At 42.8% G+C, this 26,490-nt stretch overlaps 2 protein-coding genes across 4 annotated transcripts in view; one reads left to right on the top strand and one right to left on the bottom strand.

The window, feature by feature from the left end:
• Positions 1 to 96: 96 nt before the first annotated feature.
• Positions 97 to 22,827, top strand: LOC147106393 (G/T mismatch-specific thymine DNA glycosylase-like). Of its 3 annotated transcripts, none has more exons than XM_086009457.1 (10): positions 97 to 1,193; positions 1,289 to 1,413; positions 4,556 to 4,788; positions 12,811 to 12,880; positions 13,615 to 13,750; positions 13,835 to 13,917; positions 14,496 to 14,590; positions 15,449 to 15,620; positions 18,287 to 18,415; positions 20,070 to 22,827. In XM_086009457.1, exons 1-10 carry the CDS (start codon positions 1,135 to 1,137, stop codon positions 20,207 to 20,209), a joined length of 1,242 nt encoding a protein of 413 aa, XP_085865583.1. In that variant the 5' UTR covers positions 97 to 1,134; the 3' UTR covers positions 20,210 to 22,827. The 3 variants fall into 3 exon arrangements, with proteins under 3 accessions (XP_085865583.1, XP_085865582.1, XP_085865581.1); XM_086009456.1 differs by having other exon boundaries at positions 120 to 1,193; positions 4,559 to 4,788; positions 20,067 to 22,827; XM_086009455.1 differs by having other exon boundaries at positions 124 to 1,193; positions 20,067 to 22,827.
• The window catches only part of LOC147106392 (glycosyltransferase 8 domain-containing protein 2-like), a 54,640-nt gene continuing 49,122 nt past the window's right edge, over positions 20,973 to 26,490 (bottom strand). Inside the window, exon 10 of the mRNA XM_086009458.1 lies at positions 20,973 to 25,152. Coding sequence (XP_085865584.1) covers positions 24,980 to 25,152 — 173 coding nt within the window. The 3' untranslated portion in view covers positions 20,973 to 24,979. The remainder of the gene's footprint in view (positions 25,153 to 26,490) is intronic.

The following is a 26,490-nucleotide window of genomic DNA, read 5'->3' as shown; positions in this document are numbered from 1 at the left end:
TAGATATGAATCATCTCACTTTTAAAACAGTTAGTAGAGGTATGCTGACATTGGGTATTAATTAGGGAGTTGCACTGGATTGCATTCATTTTAGTGCGGGTTGGTGTTTAATCTTTGGGATCTAGCCTACTCCAGTTATTCCTCCTCCCCCCCCCGGTCTGTGGTGAGGGGAATTGGTGGAGTCGGGCCGCCCCTGCCACAGTGGGTGGGCGGCCCCTTTGTTCGGTGGCGCGGAGGCCTGAGGAGAGCCCGGCATCAGGACCAGAACCCGCGGTCCGGCACCTGAGGAGAGCCCGGCATCAGGACCAGAACCCGCGGCCCGGCACCTGAGGAGAGCCCGGCATCAGGACCAGAACCCGCGGCCCGGCACCTGAGGAGAGCCCGGCATCAGGACCAGAGCCCGGCATCAGGACCAGAACCCGCGGCCCGGCACCTGAGGAGAGCCCGGCATCAGGACCAGAACCCGCGGCCCGGCACCTGAGGAGAGCCCGGCATCAGGACCAGAACCCGCGGCCCGGCACCAGGCTTCAGCACCAGAATCCGCGGCCCTGAGGAGAGCCCGGCATCAGGACCAGAACCCGCGGCCCGGCACCTGAGGAGAGCCCGACATCAGGACCAGAACCCGCGGCCCGGCACCAGGCTTCAGCACCAGAATCCGCGGCCCTGAGGAGAGCCCGGCATCAGGACCAGAACCCGTGGCCCAGCACCCGGCCTCAGAACCAGAACCCGCGGCCTTGAGGAGAGCCCGGCATCAGGACCAGAACCCGCGGCCCGGCACCAGGCTTCAGAACCCGCGGCCCTGAGGAGAGCCCGGCACCAGAACCCGAGGCCCGGCACCTGGCACCTGAGGAGAGCCCGGCATCAGGACCAGCACCCGGCTTCAGAACCAGAACCCGCGGCCCTGAGGAGAGCCCGGCACCAGAACAAGAACCCGCGACCCGGCACCTGAGGAGAGCCCGGCATCAGGACCAGAACCCGCGGCCCGGCACCAAGCTTCAGAACCAGAACCCGCGGCCCGGCACCACGCATCAGAACCGGAACCCGAGGCCCGGCGCCCCCCGCTCGCCAGTAACCCGAGCGCGGCCGGTCCCGCAGGAAGCTCCGATCGGTTTCCAGCTCCTCCCGCCGGCGATCATGGAAGCACCGCCGCCGGCTCCGGGCCCGATGCTGCCGCCCGAGTATTTCCAGGATTGGTGAGTATTTCCAGGCCCGGCTCCCCGGCCTTTCCCTCTCTCTCCCTCCCCCGGCGCTCTGACCGACTCCCTTCTCTCTCTCTCTCTCTCTCCAGGTGCAGCGGCTCGGCCCAGCAGCCCCCCGCTCTCCAGCCGGCCTACTGTTACCCCGCGGCCGGGCCCGATCACCTCGGCATGGAGGAGGCCGCAGCCCCGCTCCCGGCGCCAGAGGCCGGGCAGGGTAAGAGTCTCCAGCTTTACAAATAGAAAAGTGTTTTAAATTGTGAAAGTCTGACCACAGAACAAGAACACAAAAAACTCCGCCTAGAATAAGCCTTTATTAAAAATTTCTATCGCGCCTTTCACAACCTCAGGACGTCCCAAAGCGCTTTACAGCCAATGAAGTACTTTTGAAGTGTGGCCACTGTTGTAATGTAAGAAACGTGGCAGCCAATTTGCGCACAGCAAGCTCCCACAGGCAGCAATGTAATAATGACCAGATCATCTGTTTCAGTGATGTTGATTGAGGGATAAATATTGGCCAGGACACCCTGCTTTTCTTCAAAATAATGCCATGGGATCTTTTACGTCCACCCGAGAGAGCAGACGGGGCCTCGGGGTTTAATGTCTCATCCGAAAGACGGCACCTCCGACAGTGCAGCAACTCCCTCAGCGCTGCTCTGATATGTCAGTCTAGATTTTTGTGCTCAAGTCTCTGGAGTGGGACTTGAACCCACAACCTTCTGAGGTGAGGGTGCTACCCACTGAGCCGCTGGCCGACAAGATAACTTGTAGCTTTTTTCTGTTGACTCTAAGTTTCTGTCAGTACAGGGTAGGGTAGTGACCTGGTTATGGTACCATACAAGCAATCTAGAGTTCTTCAGTTCAGATCAACATCTAGCATTTATATAGCGCCTTTAACTGTAAAACGTCCCAAGGCACTTCATCACAGGATATAATTGGAGCACCCAGTACACTAATATTTCTATTGGTTGCCATTCAAGTCTATAGCGGGCATTCATCAAAACCCCAGTCTTCAGTGTATGAAGAAAGTTCTTTCTTAACCACATATTTATCCTTTTTTTTTTAGGTCAATCCACATAGCGTTAACTGCCTCTATCCCAAATATCCACTACTCAGTGACAAAAAATCCTTAATTTCTACTATCACTCATGCCCTGTTAATTTTGCACATGTATATTTGTATATTTTGTACAGATAGATACTGAAGGGAAACATTTGCAGGGCTATGGAGAAAGAGCAGGGCACTGGGACTATTTGGACAGCTCTTTCAAAGAGCAGGCACAATGGGCTGAATGGCCTGTTTCTGTGCTGTATCATTCTAGGAGCGTTACCAAACAAAATCTGACACCGAGCCACATAAGGAGATATTGAGACAAGTGACCAAAAGCTTGGTCAAAGAGGTAGGTTTTAAGGAGCCTCTTGAGGGGAGGGGAGAGAGGCGGAGAGGTTTAGGGAGGGAATTCCAGAGCTTAGGCCCTTGGCAGCTGAAGGCACAGCCGCCAGTGGTCAAGCGAATTAAAATCGGGGGTGCTCAAGCGGGCAGAATTAGAGGAGTGCATTAGAGGCGATCTCGAAAGGCTGGAGGAGGTTACAGAGATAGGGAGGGGAATTGAACACAAGGATGAGAATTTAAAATCAAGATGTTGCAGGACCGAGAGCTAATGTAGGTCAGCGAGCACAGGGGTGATGGGAGAGCGGGACTTGGTGCAAGTTAGAATATGGGCAGCAGCAATCCCTCCATGGATTCAATTTGTGGGCTGGTACCAGGAAAAAAAAAAGGGAGCATGAAGTCTGCCAAATTGTCAAAACAAAAATCCAACTTGTCGAAGGAGCTTGTCTGGGCTACCTGTGACTTCAGTCCCACAGCTACATTGTGGGCTCTCTGAAGTGGCTCAGCAATTCATCAAGTTATAAAACAATTCCAAGGATGCCCATCACAACCTTCATGAGGAACCTAGGAATGGGCAATAATTGTGTTGCCCACACCCTGAGAGCGAATTAAAAGTTAGTGTGAGATGACACTTAATCCAGCTCTCTTACATTTCATTCATTTTAGGAACTTCCTCACAATCAACTCTCAAAATATCAGCTTCCAGCACTTGTATATGCACATGTGCTTGATTAGAGCTGACCATAACATTTCAGACTGTGGTCCCCAGACCCAGTGAAGTTCACATCATCGGATTTCTTCATTTTTATCGCAATTTGTTACATCACTAATGTAGTTATTTATGTTGCTTCAGCATCTTTTGACAAGTGTTACGTGTGAAAAATGCATTTTGTGCAACTGCAAACCTAAGCAAATACTAAATCCACCTTGGCAGGTGGAGGGAAAGCTATAATGCAAATAACAATGAGTTTTTGGGAGAGAATAACGTTCTGTAAAGTGATAGAAAAAAGTGTATTACAAATATGTCAGGCTCTATCTTTTCAGTATCAGTACTGTGTAATAATTTCCTCTTGTCAATCATGTAATACCCTGTTACAGTAATGTTGCTGTTGTATTTAGGCTGCACTTCTGTAAGCATCAGAAACTGTTGAATTAGATGTGTTCGTTTCTTCCCCCAGCCCCAGCCATTTATGGACTTTTTTTTGTTTTATACCATAAATTGAGGAACTCTGCGTCATCCAGCAGGATAATTCATCTGTAAACTGACTCAGCTTGAGAGTTAATTCACCTCTGTTTCATCCCTGATGCTATGCTCATCATTTGAGGTGATAACAGTGTGGTGTAGCGTGTCACTGCGCAAACTTTTTTAAAAAATAGTGTTTCACAGATTATAGATAATGACTTGCAACATTGCATTTGTTAATGCTGCTACTAGCAGCAATTCTGACTCTGGTACTAATATAAACGAGGCGCCTCCCAACAGTATGGAGACTCTCCTCAAGATTCCCTTTTCTACCAGAGGCAATCATACGTAGGTGATGTCCTGGTTGCTATACAGTGCCACCATTTTGTTCCTTCTGTGAGTGGGAAGAGGGTTCTCGGCCAGCCTTGTAAGTTGTCAGTGTAATTTTTGCGTCACTGGCATGTAGCGGACTTCCTCGCAGGAAGATGTGTGGCCAGAAACTTGAATTACAATTGATTTTTCATTTTTTATATCTTTTTTGTATCAAAATTTATCTTAAGTAGACATTACTCTAGTGACATTTGAGTACTTTGAAAGTACTTAATAACTTTACTGAAGCTTTAGTCTAGGTTTGTGTCTGTGCTGACCTTCCTAAGACTTGTCAAAGTTGGTGATTTGAGCTCCGGAAGAAATCTTCTTTGCTGATGCAGTGGTGCTTGATGGTTAACTGCAGGCAAAAAAAAAAAGTATGAGCAAGTCAGGATTCGGTGTTGCTGTGTTTTTTCAGCAGCTCCAAAACGTAAAAGGGGAAGACCTCCAGGACCGCAGAAAAAGAAGGCTGAGGGAGCAGGCACCAAACGAGGCAAAACAGATGGGAAATCAGGGGGGAAACAGGAAAAAATCACGGCTGCTTTTAAAACTGTGAAAAGAAAAATCGATCGATTCAATGGGACAAGTGAAGCCGAGCTCATGACAAAAACCTTACCGGATATATTGACCTACGGTTTAGACATTGTGATCGTAAGTCCTTATTTTTACAAATTTGATTTGGCCTAATTGCAATGGGCGGAAGATTATTCAAGGTCATGACCACTGTCTTTATTTTGAACAAGTAAAGTTTCCAAAGGAAAAGATTAACAGCTCGCCTCTTGAGCTGCTAAAAATTTGAGCACGAAAGCGACATGACCAGAATGTGAACGGTGCAGGCAGATGTGTTTGTGTGTATCTTAGCAAGGCAGCTGAGCTTCAGGATGGCTTTTGCAGTCTCCCTTTCATGGGGGAGGGAAAGGTTACCCTGAGCCAGTGCTGTCATGCAATTACCCATAATACTAGTCAGGTGACGAGTAGAATATCCCATTTTTGAGAATCAGCAGCCTGTGAGGTGTCAAATTGTGAGGAGGCCTTGGAACTACTGCTGGATCACTGCCATAAGTTACTGCAATAAATTCAGTCATTTTGGGCTGGAAATGGCTACTTGTTCATATGTTCAAATTAACAGAATTTCATTGTCTCCTACTGATTTATTGGTGAGTTAATACCCCCCCTTTCTTTTCATAGTTCAAGGTTTTTTTTTAAATCATTGCTAAATAATTGGTATATGATACACAGGTGTGACACAAAAGGGAACCCACAAGTCTTTCATAAACATATAAATAGTAAGGATAGTCAAAGGAAGGGTGGGGCTGATTAGGGACCAAAAAGGAGATCTTTTATATGGCAGCTGAGGTACTAAATGAGTACTTTGCATCTGTCTTCAGTAAAGAAGAGGATGCTGCTAATGTCACAGTAAAGGAGGAGGTGGTAGAGACATTGGATAGGATAAAAAATAGATAAGGAGGAGCTACTTAAGGTTGGCAGCGCTCAAGGGAGACAAGTCACCCGATCCAGATAGGATGCATCCTAGGTTGCTGTGGGAAGTAAGGGTGAAAATAGAAGAGGCTCTGGCTGCAATCTACCAATCCTCCTTAGATATGGGAGTGGTGCCAGAGGACTGGAGGATTGCAAATGTTACACCCCTGCTCAAAAAGGGAAGAGGGATAAATCCAGCAATTACAGGCCAATCAGCAAAACATTGGTGGCGGGGAACTTTGAGACATTAATCCGGGACAAAATTAATTGGCTCTTGAAAAGTATGGGTTAATAAATAAAAGTCAACATGCATTTGTTAAAGACAAATCATGTTTGCTTACTTGTTTGAGTTCTTTGATAAAGTAACGGAGAGGGTGGATGAGGGTAGTGTGGTTGATGTGTAGATGGACTTTCAAAAGGAGTTTGATAAAGTACCACATAATAGACTTGTTAGCAAAGATGAAGTCCTTAGAATTAAAGGGGCAGTGCCTGCATGGATATGTAATTGGCTAAGGGACAGAAAGCAGAGAGAGTAGTGCTGAATGGTTGCAGTGGTGTTCCCCCAGGGGTCAGTGTTGGGACCACTGCTCTTTTTGATATACATTCATGGCTTGGACTTGGGTATACGTAGGATTACACAGCACAGGGCATAGTTTCAAAGTTTGCAGATGACATGAAACTCGGAAATGCAGTACAGGAAACTTCGCGATATCCGGCACCGACGGGACCGGCATGATACCGATCTATGAAAACTTCCGGACAGACCAGCGCTAATGTTGAAGGATACGGAGGTTTTTATCTCCGTATCTGACAACAAACACTGTAGCTTAGCAACAGCTTCAGAGAGGCTTTCCAGAGACTGACTGTTTAAAAAAAATGCTAGGAGAAGAAAAAAAAGAAGAAAAACCTAACAAAACGGCTGCTGATTTCTGCCGTTAGATCGAGGTTTCCGGACATACAACCTCAGGACAAACCAAAGTTTCCTGTAAAAAGTGAGGGGGATAGTAACAGACTTCAAAAGGACATAGACGGGCAGACACGTGGCAGATGAAATTTAACACAGAAGTGTGAAGTGATTCATTTTGGTAGGAAGAATGAGACGATGCAATATAAACGAAATGGTACAATTTGAAAGGGGGTGCAGGAACGGAAAGTCCTGAGGGTGTACTTACACAAGTCTTTGAAGGTGGCAGGACAAGTTGCGAAGGCTGTTAAAAAGGCAGAGGAGGTCCTTGACTTTATAAAAGAAGCCTAAAGTACAAAGCACGGAAGTTATGCGAAACCTTTATAAACACTGGTTAGGCCCCAGATGGAGTATTGTGACATTCTATGCGCCACACTTTAGGAAGGATATCAAGGCCTTACCGAGTGTCCAGAGGGTACCAGGGATGAAAGACTTCAGTTACATGGAGAGTCTAGAGAAACTGGTGGTTGTTCTCCTTAGAGCAGAGAAGGTTAAGGGGAGATTTGATAGAGGTGTTCAAAATCTTGAAGGGATTTGAGAGAGTAAATAAGGAGAAACTGTTTCCAGTGCCAGAAGGGTCAGTAACCAGAGGACACAGATTGAAGGTATTTGGCAAAAGAACCAGAGGTGACATGAAATATGTTTTATGCAGCGCGTTGTTGTGATCTGGAATGCGCTGCATAAGAACATAAGAAATAGGAGCAGGAGTAGGCCAATTGGCCCCTCGAGCCTGCTCCGCCATTCAATAAGATCATGGCTGATCTGATCCTAACCGCCAATCCACTATGACAGGACTATCTCCTGAATCTAACCGCATTAGGCACACGAAAACAGGAGCAGGATCAGGCTACACGGCCCCTGGGCCCGCTCCGCTACCCACAGGGCCATGACCTATCCGAACCTAGACTCATGTCCAAATTCCTGCCCGCTCCCCGTAACCCTTAATTCCCTTTTCTACTAGGAAACTGTCTATTTCTGTTTTAAATTTATGTAATGATGTAGCTTCGACAGCTTTTTGGGGCAGCATATTCCATGGACCTACCACCCTCTGAGTGAAGTAGTTCCTCCTCATCTCAGTTTTGAAAGAGCAGCCCCTTATTCTAAGACTATGCCCCCTAGTTCTAGTTTCACCCATCATCTGGAACATCCTCCCTGCATCCACCCGATCCAACCCCTTCATAATCTTATATGTTTCAATAAGATCGCCTCTCATTCTTCTGAACTCCAATGAGTAGAGTCCCAATCTACTCAACCTCTCCTCATATGTCCATCCCCTCATCCCCGGGATTAATCGAGTGAACCTTCTTTGTACCGACTCGAGAGCAAGTATGTCCTTTCTTAAGTATGGACACCAAAACTGTATGCAGTATTCCAGGTGCGGTCTCACCAATACCTTGTACAACTGAAGCAATACCTCCCTATTTTTATATTCTATCCCCCTAGCAATGAAAGCCAACATTCCATTGGCCTTCTTAAATCACTTGCTGCACCTGCATACTAACCTTTTGAGTTTCGTGCACCAGGACCCCCAGATCCCTTTGTACTTCAGTACTTTCAAGTTTCTTGCCATTAAGATAATAACTTGCTCTACGATTTTTCCTGCCAAAGTGCATAACCTCACACTTTCCAGTATTGTATTCCATCTGCCAAATCTCTGCCCACTTACTTAGCCTGTCTATGTCCCCTTGCAGGTTTTTTATGTCCTCCTCACTCACTACTTTCCCTCCCATCTTAGTATCATCTGCAAACTTTGACGTGTTACACTCGGTCCCCTCCTCCAAATCGTTAATATAGATTGTAAAGAGTTGGGGACCCAGCACTGACCCCTGCGGAACACCACTGGTTACTGATTGCCAGTCTGAATATGAACCATTTATCCCAACTCTCTGCCTTCTGTTAGATAGCCAATCCTCTATCCATGCCAGAATATTACCCCCAATCCTGTGATTTTTTATCTTAAGCAATAATCTTTTGTGTGGCACCTTGTCAAATGCCTTTTGGAAGTCTAAATACACTACGTCCACTGGTTCACCTTTATCCACCCTATATGTTACTTCCTCAAAGAACTCCAGCAAATTTGTCAAACATGACTTCCCCTTCATAAAACCATGCTGACTTTGTCTTATTAAATTATGATTATCCAAATGTCCTGTTACTGTCTCCTTAATAATGGACTCCAAAATTTTACCTACCACAGATGTTAGGCTAACCGGTCTATAGTTTCCAGCCTTCTGTCTACTGCCCTTTTTAAATAAGGGTGTTACATTAGCAGTTTTCCAGTCTGCCGGGACCTTTGCTGAGTCCAGGGAGTTTTGGAAGATTATTACCAATGCATCCACAATCCCTACCGCCACTTCCCTCAAAACCCTGGGATGTAAGCCATCAGGTCCAGGCGATTTATCCGCCTTGAGTCCCATTATTTTACCAAGTACTACTTCCTTAGTGATTTTAATTGTATTTAGCTCCTCCCCCCCCCCTATAGCCCCCTGCTTGTCAAGTGTTGGGATATTCTTGGTGTCCTCTACTGTAAAGACTGATGTAAAATATTCATTCAGTGTTTTTGCCATCTCCATATTTCCCACCATTAATTTCCCGGTCTCATCCTCTAAGGGACCAACATTTACTTTAGCCACCCTTTTTCTTTTTATATAACTATAAAAACTCTTACTATCTGTCTTTATATTTTTTGCTAATTTACTTTCATAATGTATCTTCCCTTTCTTAATCAATCTTTTTGTTATTTTTTGCTGTCTTTTAAAGTTTTCCCAATCCTCTATCCTCCCACTAGATTTGGCTACCTTATATGCCCTTGTTTTTAGTCGAATACTATCCTTAATTTCTTTACTTAGCCACGGATGGCTGTCTTTTCTTTTACACCCTTTTTTTCTCAGTGGAATATACTTTTTTTGGAATTTGTAAAATAACTCCTTAAATGTACACCACTGATCATGTATCGTCTTATCCTTTAACCTATTTTCCCAATCCACTTTACTCAATTCCGCTCTCATACCTTCATAGTCTCCTTTATTCAAGCTTAGCACGCTTGTTTGAGATACAGCCTCCTCACCCTCTAACTGAATATGGAATTCAACCATGTTATGGTCACTCATTCCAAGGGGATCCTTTACTAGGACATTTTTAATTAATCCTGTCTCGTTACACAGGACCAGATCTAAGGTTGCTTGCCCCCTGGTTGGTTCAGTTACATACTGCTCAAGAAACCCATCCCTAATACACTCAATGAACTCATCCTCAAGGCAGCCCAGCCCAATTTGATTCGTCCAATTTATATGATAGTTAAAATCCCCCATAATTATAGATGTTCCCTTATTACAAGCCTCAACTATTTCCTGATTGATACTCCGTCCAACCGAGTTGCGACTGTTCGGAGGCCTATATACTACACCCACTAGTGTTTTTTTCCCCTTATTATTCCTTATCTCCACCCAAACTGTTTCATTATCCTGATCCTTTGACCCAATATCATTTCTCTGTATTACAGTGATTCCTTCCTTTATTAACATAGCCACCCCACCTCCCCTTCCTTCCTGCCTGTCCTGCCTGAAAGGGTGGTGGAAACAGATTCAATAATAACTTTCAAAAGAGAATTGGATAAATACTTGAAAAGGAAAAAATTGATGGGCTATGTGGAGACTAATTGGATAGTCAAAGAGTCTGCACAGGTGTGATGGGCCGAATGGCGGCCTCCTGTGTTGTATCATTCTATGTGTCGTCTTGGGAAACTCACTCTTCTGGATAATGTAATCACAGAAAAGTAACTCTTGTTTTCATTTGCAATCTGAATTACAATCCTAAACTGATTACCAGGCAAAAAGTAACCTGTTATGTTAATTCAATGTATGGAGTCAATTTGTTAATGTGTGACATTACAGGAAACTCTTTTTTATCCGGCACCGATGGGACTGGTGTGGTGCCGGTTTATCAAAAAGTCCGGATTACGGAGAGGTATAGTAAAAGGTACGAGAGCTCCGTACACGGCCACAGATCCAGGCGTCCCTGTTGCATAGCAACAGGTGCGGGAACCCCGGCCACAGATCCAGGCGTCCCTGTTGCATAGCAACAGGTGCAGGAACCCCGGTTACACAGCCACAGATCCAGGAACGGCCACTAATATGAAGTAAAACTTACCTGAACCTACTCCTGAATTTTGCCGGTTAACAGAGATTTCCGGTTATTTAGGTGCCGGTAAATCGAGAGTTTCCTGTAGATAGTTGAAAAGTGGAACTGGCTTGGTTGCTTTTACAGGGTGAATAGCTGTAGCAGTGTGGGAAATATAACCGGTGTATTTAATTAGGTACATTTGCCTGACATTTTTAGACTTGCATTGCTGCAGATTCCTCGATTGCCACTTAGGGGTGCTGGTCATCTTTTGTCAATCAATGTTCAGTATTTGTTTTTAAATCCAAAGTCTATTCAAATTTCTAATGCCTCAACGACTCTCCTAACTAAAATATTTAACAAGATTTAGGAAGCCGTGCTGACTAAACCGAGTTGTTTCTCTGTTGAGTCTACCGGCTAGCATTCATTCCTCTTTACTTACTTAGCGAGATCGGCCAAGCCTGGTGCTTTTAAGTCAACAGACACAGCTTAACATGCTACCAGGGAATGGGGTTCATCCGCTGCTGCTTTTAAATTCCCAGGTGGAATGGGAAAACTTTATTATTTTTATCAGTTAAAGGTAGAGCTTTAAAAGTAGTCTTTTATAAAAAAAAAATTAAAAAAAATACTGGCAACAAGAGAATAGCTCCTGTACCATGTAGTTTGGACCAGACCTTTAATATCCTTTTCTATTTCCATGCTGAGACGGTTTAAAATGAGCTCAAATGATTTAATTCTGCCCAGCCAGTTTTGTGGCCTTACCCCGTAACAACAAGCATTTAAACATTAGACTAAAATCTTGCTGGAAAGATCCAAGATGTTATATATGATGATAAAGATCCACAGGAGACAGCAGGAAACCTTTCGTATGCTTGCCTTGTATAATCGACCAATCTAAAACCTGTCAATTATGGAACGGCAGCTGGAGTTTTTCATATGGCAAGTTCCTGATCTCGTACGTACCAAAGAAAGGCCACGTGCTTCCTCGCTCTAATGGAAGGTCAGAGCATAAATCACAATGGACCATCACTCAGGCAGTTGCTTCTACAGTAGCAGTGGTAGAGAGGAGGGAGCAACTACCCTGCTCTCCCCTGAAGCAAAGCAAATTCTACAAGTGAGGAGAAAATTGAGTTTTAAAACAAGAATGCTGGTGCAGGAGGAGTACTGTGGCTATATTTACCATGGCTTCTGACATTGGAATAGTCTTTGACTGCATTTTTAGGCTATAATTCCCTCCACAGAATGTTGGTTCTTAAACTTTTAAAATCAAAATAGTTGAGTAGCCAGGAAATCTGGAGTTGACGTCGTTCCCCAAGGAAGGTTTGGAGGGCAAACTGACCCGCATCATTTTTATGCACCTCGTTCAAGAATATAGAGAGATGCTTGGATGGAGAATGATATGAAAATAAGTTATAAAATTTGTGTTAGAAACAATAACTGTTTGTTGCTCTTGTATTTTGATGGTTTGACTTGCTGAATCCAGACTATTCCTCTCTACTGGCCCGTAGAATATAGCTGTTTTGAGTGGGAGATTTCAGCCAAATTTCGGTAGCTTCTATTCTGCTATCAAAAAAGAGCATAATTGAATTTTTTGTTAGTGTCTTGAATAATATATCACATCTTGAACTTTATTTAAATATTTTGGGCCAAAATTCCATGGAAAACCTTTGTTTAAGGAAAAACTGCAGCCGTCTCCAATGTGATATGTCCCCTGTGCAGAATACATTGCAAAATGGAAACCTGCTTGGCTTCCCGCTTCTCACTGCTGGAAGTACTCAGTGAGGGCAGGATTGGGATGCGGTGATGCTCCCATGGTGGAATATATTGCTTACCCTCAATGTCAAGGCTGACCCATGAGTATTGGCCACTTCTGCAAGGCACCAGAGGATGCCTAGCACCAGTGTGACTGCAATATCTAGGGCGGGAGGGGGAGTGGACGCAGTGGTAGAGAAAGGTATGTATACTTACTGTGTCCATACTGTCATCAACAAGTTCTGCTAGAGTTGGGAAAGCACAATTACCAAGTCTTTTGGCTAGATATATTTTATTTGTCATGGCCTACTGGTTGTAATTTCCTTTCCAATCTAAACTGAGTCTGCTGTTTGTTATAGATTGGAATTAACCCAGGGCTGATGGCAGCATACAAAGGACATCATTACCCGGGACCGGGAAATCATTTTTGTAAGTTCTTGTATATACAGAATTCCTATTGGATGTTAAATCTTTTGGATGTTCTGATGATTGTTGGGGTGAAACTCATCACTCCGACGGGATTTCTGTTTGTAAAAACTGTTACATCTCTAACTTTTTCCAGTTCTGATGAAAGGTCATCGACCTGAAACGTTAAATCTGTTTCTCTCTCCACAGATGCTGCCTGACCTGCTGAGTATTTCCAGCATTTTCTGTTTTACAGGAAACTTTGTGATATCCGGCACCGACGGGACGGGCGTGTTGCCGATCTATCAAAACTGCCGGACATACAAAGTTACTGTTGAAGCATACGGAGGTTTTCATCTCCGTTATCTGACAACAAACACTGTTGCTTAGCAACAGCTTCTAAAGAGTCGGCTGCAGCTGCAAGCGTCTGTAGCTGAAGCTGTTGCTATAGCTACGACCTTGCAGTGGCTGACTGGGGGGAAAAAAGAACGAGATCTAAAAAAAACTTACAGAAAACGGCTCCTGATTTTTGCTGTTAGATCGAGTACTCCGGACGTACAACCTCCAGATAAACCAGTTTCCTGTATTTCAGATCTCTAGCATCCGCAGTATTTTGTTTTTGTATTAATGTTTTCACTGTCTGGTGTTTCAGAAGTGGAATATCTAGCTTTCTAAGTTTTTATTATCTAAAACTAGTTTATTTTGTTATGACTCGTGCTATATATTCAAACTTTCACACATGCGTCTTTCTTCTGTAGGGAAGTGCTTGTTTTTGTCCGGTCTTATCGATAAGCCTTTAAATCATGTGGATGATACTACTTTACCAGAGAAATATGGAATCGGTTTCACCAACATGGTGGAGAGAACTACTCCAGGAAGCAAGGATCTCAAAAGGTGATTAATGAATGTGAATTAAAATTCTAATTTTTGGTTTTGTTTGGAAAGAAAATTTGAATTTAAAAACTCTTTGCATTCCAGTAAAGAGATCCGGGAAGGAGGAAAAATACTTCTACAAAAACTGCAGAAATTTAAGCCACGGATTGCCGTTTTTAATGGAAAATGTAAGTACGTGTGTGAAATGCTAAAATCAAATTAATTTTGGCTCCCTGACTAAACTTGATGTTTAAAATGATTTTTTTTTGGTTGCTGCAAGTTGAGGGGCATTAGTGCTGGGGAATGATACCCATTGTCAACATCAAACACTCCCAGGTCATGTAAAGCACAGCGAGATAGAGTAAAGCTCCCTCTGTCCCAACCTCGGAAGAGGGCACTGCATCATTTCATCCCGTCCCATCAGTTTGGGCTGAATTTAAGGCCAAGCCTCGGGTGAAAAGCCACTGGTACTGCCCAGTTCCCCACAAAATATGAACTTATTGCTTAAATGTAAGTTATTTCATAAAATACCTAGAAAGACTCTCCTCCTCATTTCGCTGATTCTGCACATACTTAATTGGTATAAAGAGGAAGTGATGTGTATGGAAGACAACTTATGCAAAAATAATCATCGGCAGAATTGATGATGACCAATAGGAGAGGGGTTCCATTGAAAAGAGTTGATGCTTTAGAAACTGACGAGGGGAATCTGACTTGTTGACTTGGTGAGTTTGGAAAATCTGACCTTGCTTACCATTTATTACAGGCATCTATGAAATTTTTAGCAAAGAAGTATTTGGTGTTAAGGTCAAGAAATTGGAATTTGGGCAGCAGCCACACAAGATCCCTGAAGGAGAAACAGTAAGCACCTTAACTGGATTCACTTATTTTATACATATAAAATTCTGAAGTACATAATGCTCAGTTCTTCTGTTGGAAAACCCTTCTTCTCTCCCCTCCCCCCCCCCCCCCCCCCTTTTTTTATTTTGAGGTGAAAATCTGCCCATTTTCCCTTTTTGTATTTACTCCATTAGATGGCAAGTGTTTCTAGAAGTTGGCATTTGTTTTCAGCAGTTCTTCCAGATTCACATTTCAATTTCAATTTAAAAGCATAGCCCAGCTTCCTGATTTTAATTCAAAAGAATCTGTTTCCATCATTGGAACTTGAATTTTCCTGTAGTCAATCTTCAGTTTGCTGAAGAAAATAAGCTTGGGTGTCTCACAGCCCAGTGATCTTGGAATCACCGTTGTTTCTTTTCACAGCACTGTTTCCAACGTGGTGACCCACCAGTTTATCCTAGCTAGTAATAGGTTGGTAAGATTAAATCCTGCTTCAATTGTCCTCCAGAGTTCTAGATCGTTTCTTTGGCCTTGCTCTCCCAAAACATTCTTCTCCAATTCCTTTTGCCTCCTCCCCACTCAAAATAGCACCTTTCAAAATCTACCTGTTCCATTCTATCCTCCACTTCAGTCATTTTGAAGCACAGAACAAGCTTGGCGTTCCTCCTTCTCCCTACAAAGTGCCCTATCTATATCTGAACTAAATTTCCCCAACCCTTCCAATTGCCTTAGGTTCTGTACTCTCGGCCCTTTCATTTGCCGTGAGTTCTCCATCCTGTATTTTTGCATCTTAATCTCATCATTCCTTCCCATTTGCTGTTTTACCACTTCCTTTCCCATGGTGAGGTTTTCTGTCAAGGTTGTAACTTTATTTTTAAGGTGGTTTATGTCATGCCTTCTTCCAGTGCAAGGTGTGCACAGTTTCCTCGGGCTCAGGACAAGGTACATTATTATATCAAACTAAAGGAACTACGAAACCACTTGAAAGGCACTAAAAGTGCTCCAGAGGTCACGGAAGTTGAATACTCGTTTGACTTGCAAAAAGCTCAAGGTAAGTAGCCTGCATTTGTAATTCAAACAATCTCCTTCAGATGTAGGAAGTGGCCCAATGTCTATAACTTGATTTCTTTTAAGATTTAGTCTTAAAACCTCCCCTATCTACCAACTATCCTATGGAATTTTGTTACTGGGAGTAACATGCTTGGATCAATCATACTCTCACACACTAGATTGCAAAACACTCATCTAAAGGAACTAACATTTATTTACAGCTAAATAGAAATATGAAGTACAAAACTTGGCACTTATGAGAAGTACAGTATGCAATAAACTCCTGCAATCGGTCAGTTAGAAGCATAGAAGAAAGGAGCAGGAGTAGGCCATTCGGCCCCTCGAGCCTGCTCCGCCATTCAATGCGATCATGGCTGATCATCCAAATTCAGTACCCTGTCCCTGTCCCTGCTTTCTCCCCATATCCCTTGATCCCTTTAGCCTTAAGAAATATATCCAACTCCTTCTTGAATATATTTAATGAATTGGCCTCAACTGCCTTCTGTGGTAGCGAATTCCACAGGTTCACCACTCTCTGGGTGAAGAAATTCCTCCTCATTTCTGTCCTAAATGGCTTACCCCTTATCCTTAGACTGTGACCCCTGGTTCTGGACTCCCTGACCATCGGGAATATCCTTCCTGCATCTAGTCTGTCCAGTCCTGTCAGAATTTTATAAGTTTCAATGAGATCCCCTCTCATTCTTCTAAACTCCAGCGAGTATAAGCCCAATCGACCCAATCTCTCCTCATACCTCATTCCTGCCATCCCAGGTATCAGCCTGGTGAATCTTCTCTGAACTCCTTCCATGGCAAGAACATCCATCCTCAGATAAGGCAACCAAAACTGCACACAATACTCAAGATGTGGTCTCACCAAGGCCCTGTACAACTGTAGCAAGACATCCTTGTTCCTGTACTCAAACCCTTTTGCTACAAAGGCCAACATACCATTTGCCTTCTTAACCGCCTGCTGCACCTGCATGCTTACCTTCAGCGACTGGTGCACAAGGACACCCAGGTCTCGTTGCACTTTCCCTTCTCCCAATCTATTGCCATTCAGATAATCTGCCTTCCTGTTTTTGACACCAAAGTGGATAACCTCGCATTTACCCACGTTATATTGCATCTGCCATGCTTCTGCCCAATCACCCAACCTGTCCAAATCATCCTGGAGTTTCTCGGCATCCTCCTCACAGCACACACGCCCACCCAGCTTTGTGTTGTCTGCAAACTTGGAGATATTACATCTAGTTCCCTTGTCTAGATCATTTAATATATATTGTGAATAGCTGGGGTCCAAGGACCGATTCCTGCGGTACCCCACTAGTCACTGCCTGCCCCTTGGGAAAAGACCCATTTATTCCAACTCTTTGCTTTCTGTCTGCCAACCAGTTCTCTATCCAAGCCAATACCTTGCCCCCAATCCCATGTGCTTTAACTTTACACGCTAACCTCTTATGCAGGACCTTATCGAAAGCCTTCTGAAAGTCCAAATACACCACATCTACTGGTTCTCCCTTATCTATTTTACCAGTCACATCCTCAAAAAACTGGTAAAATGTAAGGACTTTTAAATCTAGTTTTAAAAGATACCTGGTTACTAACACGGAATTCAATCAGTTTTGCCATTGTGTAACAGCTTCTAGATAATTCCATATCCCTCAAATAGGGAATTCAAAGTTATACAGCGCCTTTAATGTAGTACAACATCCCAAGGCGCTTCACATGAGCTTTAATAAACAGGTTTTGAACTGTTTTAAACTTTAGCTTTTAACATCCGAATTCCCTTGCATTCTGTTTTTCAGGCAAATTTAAAGAATATTTCATTCATATTCACAATGCTACCCACTGATGTATGCATAAATACATTATGTAATGCAGGATTCATACCAAATACAGTATTAATCCCCACCCTTATTGTCCACTCACTGTATCTGGACAGACTAGTTTTGCCAAATGTAACGAGTAGTTGACGAGGAGCAATCAGTCAGCTCTTTCAGATTACAGGGAACCTCCTGTTTACATTGATGCAACCATCAACAGCTTAAATCCATGAGCTGAACTAATATGATTAGGGACCCCATCTGCTCTTCAATTTTAAATCACTGGCTTCATATTTAATTAGTGACAGTAATATAAGCCCTAAACTATAAATTTAAACACTCCAATCCTGCTCGCCTTTTTTCCCTTCAGTAACAAAAGGATCTTAATTAGGTAAAGCTGGCTCCAATGTTTTTCTTAGCCGAAGAGTACAGACAGAAGTGGTTATTTCATTGATACATAGTATAGGAAGGACAGCTGTCAAACAAAGATGCTCGCCAATGGCTCACAAAGGCAGAGCGCACCCAAATAATCAAACCTGCAACGCACTGAGGGACAGAATTACGTTATTGTAACTGTAGGCATTTTTACTTTCTATCCCGGTTCTGTAGAAATGAATGTTAATATCCAGTTGGTATCAGTGTGTTCACTGTAGTGTTGGCATGTTGGATTCCCATTCATTGGGCATGAGCTGAATCCCAGCCTTCCCATTGTATTTGTCCTGAATGGTTGAGTTCTTGGTTTGGCCGCAAGCTGGAGTAGTTCATTGAACCATCTCCGAATTGGTACTATTTTTTTTTAATGATCTTTAAAAGAAACTCGGTAATGTTCTAATTCTCCCTCTAGTGGAAGCCAAGAAAATGGCGGTTAAAGAGGAAAAGTATGACCCCGGTTACGAAGCTGCTTATGGAGGAACATATATTGAAAAATCCGCTGAAAGCAATGGGCAGTGCAATTTTGCTACGACTGAACCAGGTAAAGTTCAAACTGATTTCCACGGCGATCCAATCCACTCGGGTTTTCACAGTTTATATTGGTGTAATCTGTCGACTATGTACTGAATGTCAAATTTTCTGCAGGAAACTACTATATGTGGATTTTTGACAATCTTGTAAATCTTAGGATATTAAATCAATACTGTGTTAATTTGTTACTAATGTAATTCAAGAGTCAATGAAGGAAGCTTGCTACCCTCTTCACAGCATCACAAACAATTTGTACTTTATATAAAAGGTTGGGTATTGCGTATGTTGTATCAAATGACTGTTCTTGGAGACAGAGATTCTACCTTCGTTGTCATTCCTAAACCACACTTGGTGTCAGCCTATGATCCTGGCAGATCTTTGTATTCATGCCCTTTTAGCTCCCTCCCCAGGGTCCATTCGTCTCTGTAGAAAATAGCTGAACAGGAATGGAAGGAGCAATCCTGTGACGTACCAGTTATTTAGAAGCAGGAACTGCAAAAGGACCAATTGTGCTGTTTAAAAACTAGGAATTATGAACTGTTGCATTATGAACTGTTGAACTAGTCATATTTTGAAAGTGTTCCAGTCTACTCTCTTTTTAAATGCGAGTTGGTTTACAGCTGTGTGCAACAACTGGTATCATTTGGGGGGGTGGGAGGGACAGAATTCAGTGACACCCATATAAACAACCTACAGAGGATTAAGATGCACCATTAAATCCATGTAATGGTCAACTAAGATCACCTAATATGAACCTGATGGGAATGATGTATGATACCGTATACATTTTGCACTATGGTCTGCATTGTTTTAAAAAGTACAGGAACGTTTTCATTGGAAGGGAGTAGGGTAATTAGATAATGTTAATCATGACAGGCTATTTCACCTTGTCCAGAACTGTAGAACCAGAGGACACGGCCTGCGCTCGAAGGGGGGTAAATTCAAAGCTAATCTATGGAAACGATATTTCAGTGAGCGAGTGGTCAATCTATGGAACAGGCTCCCTAGGGAGACAGTGGCAGTAGTTAATATTGATTCATTCAAATCCAAATTCGATAGATTTCTTTCAGCAAATAACATTTTGGGATACAGTACGTGAGTAATTTGAGACGTGGTAAGTGTAGTGTGCGTGGGAGGAAAAATGTGACTTTAGATCTATGGTTCCCAAAGCTGCCCTCCACTGTGGTTCTCCTTGTGTCATTTTTGTGTCTGTTTTGGACTAATTGACCGATTAATTGCAATGATTCGTCGCCAACTCAATTATCGTTGTATCATGCAGGATGGTAGAAGGTGAGCTAGAGGGACCATGGTCTTTTTTTGTTGAGCAATTACTATGTTCCTATGGTAATTTGTGATTGACAATCTAATACAAAACTTAGTACAGTAAATTCCATGATAACTCTAGATGGTTTCCTGATGTTTGTCTTGAAACATGATATGTGGTACTCTAACTTTTGCCAACTTCAATGTACAAAAGTTTTATCATTAAAATGTTAAATGCTTTCATCTTGATTTTTCATTTTCAACTTTGGTGCAGTATTTTTGATTACAGTCTTCTATTTGTCTAAGCAGTGTGCTTATTCTAGTTACATTTATGGATTATTTTCTGGGTTTAATTTAGAAAATAACACCAAGTAACTTTGACTAAATGTGTTTTGTAGCAGCAACCAGCAACTCTGAGTTCAACGTGGACTCGAGCTTTTGCCAAGTTCCTGACGGTCAGTGGATGACCCAGTCATTTGCCGATCAGATTCCTTCAATCAACAATTACTGCACACAGTCTCAAGAAGGAAACGGCACATAATGAATTGACAGGTTTGCAGAACTTCATGTTACTGCAGTTTTAATGCAGTCTTAAAAGTACTGTACCTCAGTTTTTGAACTGAAGAGGTTTTGGGATAACATTTTTTTCCCCCTAATGTTTTAACTTTGAATTATGTGTAAGCGTAATGATGTAGTAAAGGTCAGAAAGCTGAACTCTTAAACTTTTAGAATGAAACCTTGCCCAAAATATTTATAGGAGAGATAGTTTAAAGGAAAAATTAAGTTTTCTATTTAATATGGTCAGATGCTCATTTTATTCCTTTTAATACAACTTGGGGTTTCTTACTAGTACACATTCTCTTTTGCTCAAGTATTTAAATTGTAGGGCTGTTGGACATTCAGAAATGGAGAGGTTTAGGGAGGGATTCCAGAGCTGAAGGCACGGCCACCGACGGTGGAGCGATTAAAATCGGGGATGCGCAAGAGGCCAGAATTGGAGGAGCGCAGTGATCTGAGGGTTTTGGATGACCTCAGTTTTACAGAGGGTAGAACCTCGGTCAAAGTAGTGGTGGGAGTTCAAAAAAATCATAGTGTAACCTTTTAAACTGAATTAAAATGGTGCTGTTTAGGGACTTGCTTATTTGGAGCTTTTGCAACATTTGTATTTTTCAGGATATGTGCACATGTTGAAGTTCTATCAATAGCAGTTTCAATTTCAGATCTGTTCAGCGAACCACTTTAATTTTAAGTTTAATATTAGACCAAAGGGTGCATATTTAAAAAGAATATACAATGAATACGGGTCCAGGTGTCCATTTGCTGTTTATGCAAATTCAACGTAAGATCAGAACAGTTTCAATTCTTCATTTTAAGTTCATTTTGCGGTGGGGGTGGGGGGTGTGTCACTTCTCCAGAGAAAATAAAAGTTCCATTAAACATCTTTTTGTTATGTCTTATTAAGGAATAAGAAGGGTGCTACAGTGTTGTAAAATAATAGGTGCATAACTAATCATGTTTTACAATTGAATAGATGTTCTTCAACACTATTTGAATACAGTCTACTCTCGGTTCAAAGTTGCTTAATTTAAATTATCCAATGATTCACATTTTAGCAATAAATTCCCACTTTGTGCTGTTACTTTACCTACATTGCTTAGTTCAAATTAGGATTTTTTTTCTTGCAAAAAAAACGACTTTGCACGATCATGAGTAGACTGTAGTTTGCAAAGTTGACAATAGTGCACGGAAGAGGAGCCAGAGAATCAGAAGCTCTCTGGCAAATCTTTTCATTCTGGTTAAAAATCTGTGAGCAACAGTACAGTTGCCTTCAGTGTTTTGAGGTTTTAATATTTTTGTATGAACTATTAAAGATGGCTTTCCACTGAAAATTGTGTGGAAATTAAATGGAACTTTCCCAATTCTGGCTCACACATGAATTTCAAAGCAGTTTCCCCATCAAACTAAACTTGAGCAACAATTATTTTTTTTGGTTTTGTTTTCTGATTCAATTTTGAATAAGTAGAAACAAATGCAGTTCTTTCTGTGGACTTTTACTTAAGTGCTTAGGTCGAGGGAAATGTAGCTCACTAGCCCTGGTTTTAACCCCCACACCCAACGAGAACGGGGAGTGCAAGAGGGTGCAAACCCTTGCAGCAACTTATTGGGCCAATCCTCGCGCCGCTCGCCATTTTAACAAGTGTGTTCCGGCCAGCTAGAGGGCCTCGCTGAAATTCAAAAGTCAGGGTCGGATGTCATTCAGACCCCAACTACACTTTTGCTCTAGACAGCTGCATCCGGTGCTGGCCTCGCCACGAGCATCGGGTGCAAAGGAGCAGGAGGGACAAAGAGACAACTTTATTTTTACACGTTTCCTTGTGGGCCAGGAGCAACAAGAGTGATCCTCGGGTTTGCCTCCAATTGTCCACTCAACCCTCCCCCAATCACTACTTACCTGACTGACTGGGATCACTCCTGCGAGTCTGCTGCCGTGCTTGCCCGTCAGCGTGAAGTCATTGATGCCGGATTCTGGCCTAGCCTGGGCGTCTAACTGGCTTGGGCCTCGCGTCCGCTCGCCCCTCTCTCCCCTGTTAAAATCGGGGCTTACTGTTTTTAAGTAAAACTTCACTCAACTGTGACATCACACTTTATAAATGCCTTAAGGGTTCGTTTAAAGAAACTATTGTAACTAACCTGCGTGAGTGTTCAGCAAAGATTTTGTAAGACTGTCTGTCGTTAGTGACTTAAAGCTGTTGCACGGGACGTTTTCAGGTTACACAGAAGTCATCAACGCTTCCCCCCCCCCCTAAACTGCGCGGCCACACAGCGATCGCAAGGTCCCACGCAGGCCGGTCACCAGCTGAAACACTGGAAAAGATACCGCGCCTGCATGGCCCCGCAGCAAATTTAAAGGGACCGTGCACCTAAAATAAAAATTCGAGGGAACATTGCATGTCCATGATCTAGTATGTAAAATGTTCCTGTGGGAATATATACAAGTAAATGTACTCTGACTTGAAGTGAATGGACAGCTACTGGAAACTTTTTTAAATGTTAATATTGTTTACTACTTGTAAATTTGGTGCTCAGTCCTCTTTGCAAGAGAGGGATGGTTCTAAAATCTGGCAAAAAAAAACTCAATAAAGATTACAATGAATTCTTTTTACTTGGTGTCTTTCGTTTGCATTTTACGTTAGAAATGTAACCGTTCCTTTACCTGTGTAAATCTTTGAATACATCTTGGCTAAGTCTGATATTACGAAGGTGGCACTGGTGTTTCTGCACAACTTCAAGCTACGCGGGATGGTTCATGCTTGCTCCGCAGGGATTGGTTTTCGCAATAAAACTGAAAGCAAAACCAGCTGAATAAAGTGACTTCACTTATTGCTGAGACTGTGCCACACACACATGAGATCATTTTCTATATTTCTTTATTATGCTTCATACACCAGAGGGCAGGCGGTAAACAATTCTGATTTTCCACACCAGACTCTCGTGGTTTATTTGGAGCTTGGTACTGCCAGGGAGTACTGACCAGGCCACCAGCTTTGTTCTGTGCGGCCTGTTTCTTTTAGTGCGCGGTCCCTTTAAATTTCCGCGCATGCGGGGTATTTACAGTGGAGACGGCAGTGAGCGGCCTGCGCGGGACCTTTCCCATTTCTGCACGGCCGTGCATCTTAAAGGGAACATTGGTACTGACCTTAATACTAATGTAAAAAAAGGGAAAAATGGGTTGCAGTGGAATTCGAGGGGTGCCTTGTTTTTCTTGTATTGTGCACTTGCCGTCCTTTGTTTTCTTTGACCTCTGATATTTTACATTTATCAGTTTGCCATATATCTATTCCGACAAATCTAAAGCCTTTTGTGACTCTGTTGTTGCGTGCTCTGTATACTGTTTTCTCTTTCTATGTGCCGTCAGCAAGTTCAGTCAGACTACAATTGGGTTTAGCATCTAGGTTATGCTGCGATTGTTGGGAATAGGCTTATCCTGCTTTCTTGGGACTCACTTTGAGGGGGGGGGGGGAAGCTGCTAATTTTGCAGTTTTGCTTTTCAAAACCCGATCTTCCACTTGTTCTGGAACAGAAGATTCATCTTACCCTAAACTATTCGAACTTTTTTTGGAATTTGTTCTCAATATATGGGCATCACTAGCAAGGCTGCATATATTGCCCATCCCTGGTTTCCCTGAACTCTGTGGCTTGCTAGACATTTTCTGAGCGCAATAAGGGTCAACCACATACTGTGGGATTGGAGTCTCCCGTAGGCCAGACTAAGTCGAGGTGGCAGATTCCCTTCCCTGAAAGGCATTTGTGAACTGGTTGATTTTCACTGACAAAAGCAGCAGCTTTAATGGCTTGCATCAGGAAACAAAATGACCAATGTTCCCCCTAAGCTGGTGACGCTGGAGAAGATACCGGGCATGCACAGCCACGCAGTAAATTTAAAGGGGCCGCGCGCGCAGGGAAAAGAAATTAGAGGGAACATTGATGCTAGCCCACAAATTACTGTAATTCTTGAATTCCGTTTCACAATTTGCTATAGTTAAGATCTGAACTCACGACCTCCACTTTACTAGTTTAGTGCTACCATACTCCTAGGAAGAGGAGGTAGCCCCTCGAGCTTGTTCTGCCATTCCGTTAGGTCACGGCTAATCTGTATCTTAACTCCATTTACCCGCTTTGGTTCCATATCCCTTAATACTTTATCAATCTCAGTTTTGAAATTTTCAATTCACTCCCAGCTTCATTCATCAGCTTTCTTGGGAAGAGTTCCAGATTTCCACTTTGTGTGAATAAGTACTGTACTTCCTGACATCACCCCTGAACGGCTTGGCTCTAATTTTAAGGCTATTCCTCATTGTTCTGGTTTAAAACTGATTTATAATTATTTTTCAAGTTTACCTCAAAGTATAGAAAAGCAATTATGAAGACTTCCTTTGCATTCATTAATAAAAAAAAATTAAGTACTTATACAAAAATACTGTATCTACTTGGAATTCAATTTGGCAAACTGGTCTGTATTATACCAAAACATAACCAAACAATCTTGTTCCACTGAAAGCAGTGGAGGGTGTTATTGTGCAAGACTACATTTTAATTTCTGATGTAAAAATGTTCTCGCTGAATAATATTTAATTCATTATCTTTTTAATCAGCTAACTCCTAATTTGCCTTTCTATCACAGTAAGTCCTGCTACCATTTAATTCACAAGAGCAAGACATAAACGTAGATAGTGGATTATTTAAACCGCAGCATGCCAATAAGCACACTTAATTTGGAGACGAATTGAAAATTCTGCTCATGCTACAGGACTTAATTGTTGGGTCGCACCAGTCTAAACCGTCCTGTTGGATCGGGAAGATACCACCTTTCCCATAATTCCATGTGTGCAGTGGGATAATCCCAGGGTTTAAATCTTCCATTCCAATGCAGCAACTTTGCTTCAGAAAGGAAATGTTCTGAATATCTGGCATCGGGGCTCCAGCCTACAGAAACACAATTGGAAAAGTACAGAAATGACGTTTTAAGCATGAGGCTATTCCATGAATGTACCCTTAAAGGGAAAAGACAAGACGGCAACATGTCTTACAATTACTACCAAGAGCAAGCCTCCAGGTTCTATTTTCTAACACGAAATACTTTTTAATCCTTCAATGCACATAGTAAAAACTAGGTGATCTCTTACATTAGTTTTTAAGAAGTCACACAACACCAGGTTATAGTCCAACACCAAATAAAGCTGTTGGACTATAACCTGGTGTTGTGTGACTTCTTACATTTGTCCACCCCAGTCCAACTCTGGCATCTCCACACCATGGCTCTTAAAAACTAGGTGATCTCTAAGACTGGTATCTTTGTTGTCTCTACATTATATTCTTGAGGTTCTGTCCTGTAGATACACATTTGTCAAGATTTAAATTCTGCTACGACATGACTTCACTAAATATAAACTTGTGGTAATTGGTGCACATCTCTTTAGTGAAGGGTTCTCGGGCTTGGATTAATTTTTCACCATGTTGTCAAGTCTCGTGTTATAAGTAAATACACCCAGTATTTAGTTATTGTTTGGTCAGTGAAATCTTCAAATTGGAACGCCCTTTTTAATTTCAGGTTACAGCTCAGAAGCAGTGTGATGTCTGTGTATACTGACATGTAATTTTAAGAAAGAAAGACTTGCATTTATATAGCGTCTTTCACAACCTCAGGATGTTTTAAAGCACTTTACAGCCAATGAAGTACTTTTTGAAGTGTAGTCACTGTTGTAGGAAACGCGGCAGCCAATTGTGCACAGCAAGCTCCCACAAACAGCAATGTGAGAATGACCAGATCGTCTGTTTTTGTTATGTTAGTTGAGGGATAAATATTGGCCAGGACACCAGGGATAACTTCCCTGCTCCTCTTCGGAATAGTGCCGTGGGATATTTTACGTCCACCTGAGAGGGCAGACGGTGGCCTCGGTTTAACGTCTCATCCGAAAGACGGCACCTCTGACAGTGCAGCACTCCCTCTGTACTGCACTGGGAGTGTCAGCCTAGATTTTTGTGCTCAAGTCTCGAGTGGGACTTGAATCCACGACCTTCTGACTCAGGCGAGAGAGCTACCCACTGAGCCACGGCTGCCAATGTAGATACAGGAAACTCTCGTTTAAACGGCACCTAAAATCTGGAACTCTCTATTAACCGGCAAAATTCATACTCCGAAAACAACCCCTCAATAACCGGCAATGTTGCCGAGTCCGAGTCTCCCGCGGTGGCCGAGTTAGTCAGTGGGGGTAGTTCTCCAAACTGCCACTACTCGGCTTCTTGGCGCTGTCGGAAGTCCGA

This window comes from Somniosus microcephalus, chromosome 16 (genome assembly GCF_052327205.1).
Source record: "Somniosus microcephalus isolate GS21.2 chromosome 16, FLI_Smic_1.0, whole genome shotgun sequence".
NCBI lineage: Eukaryota > Metazoa > Chordata > Chondrichthyes > Squaliformes > Somniosidae > Somniosus > Somniosus microcephalus.
The sequence above is the reverse complement of the archived record's forward strand: the minus strand, read 5'-3'. Positions and strand labels throughout refer to the sequence as shown.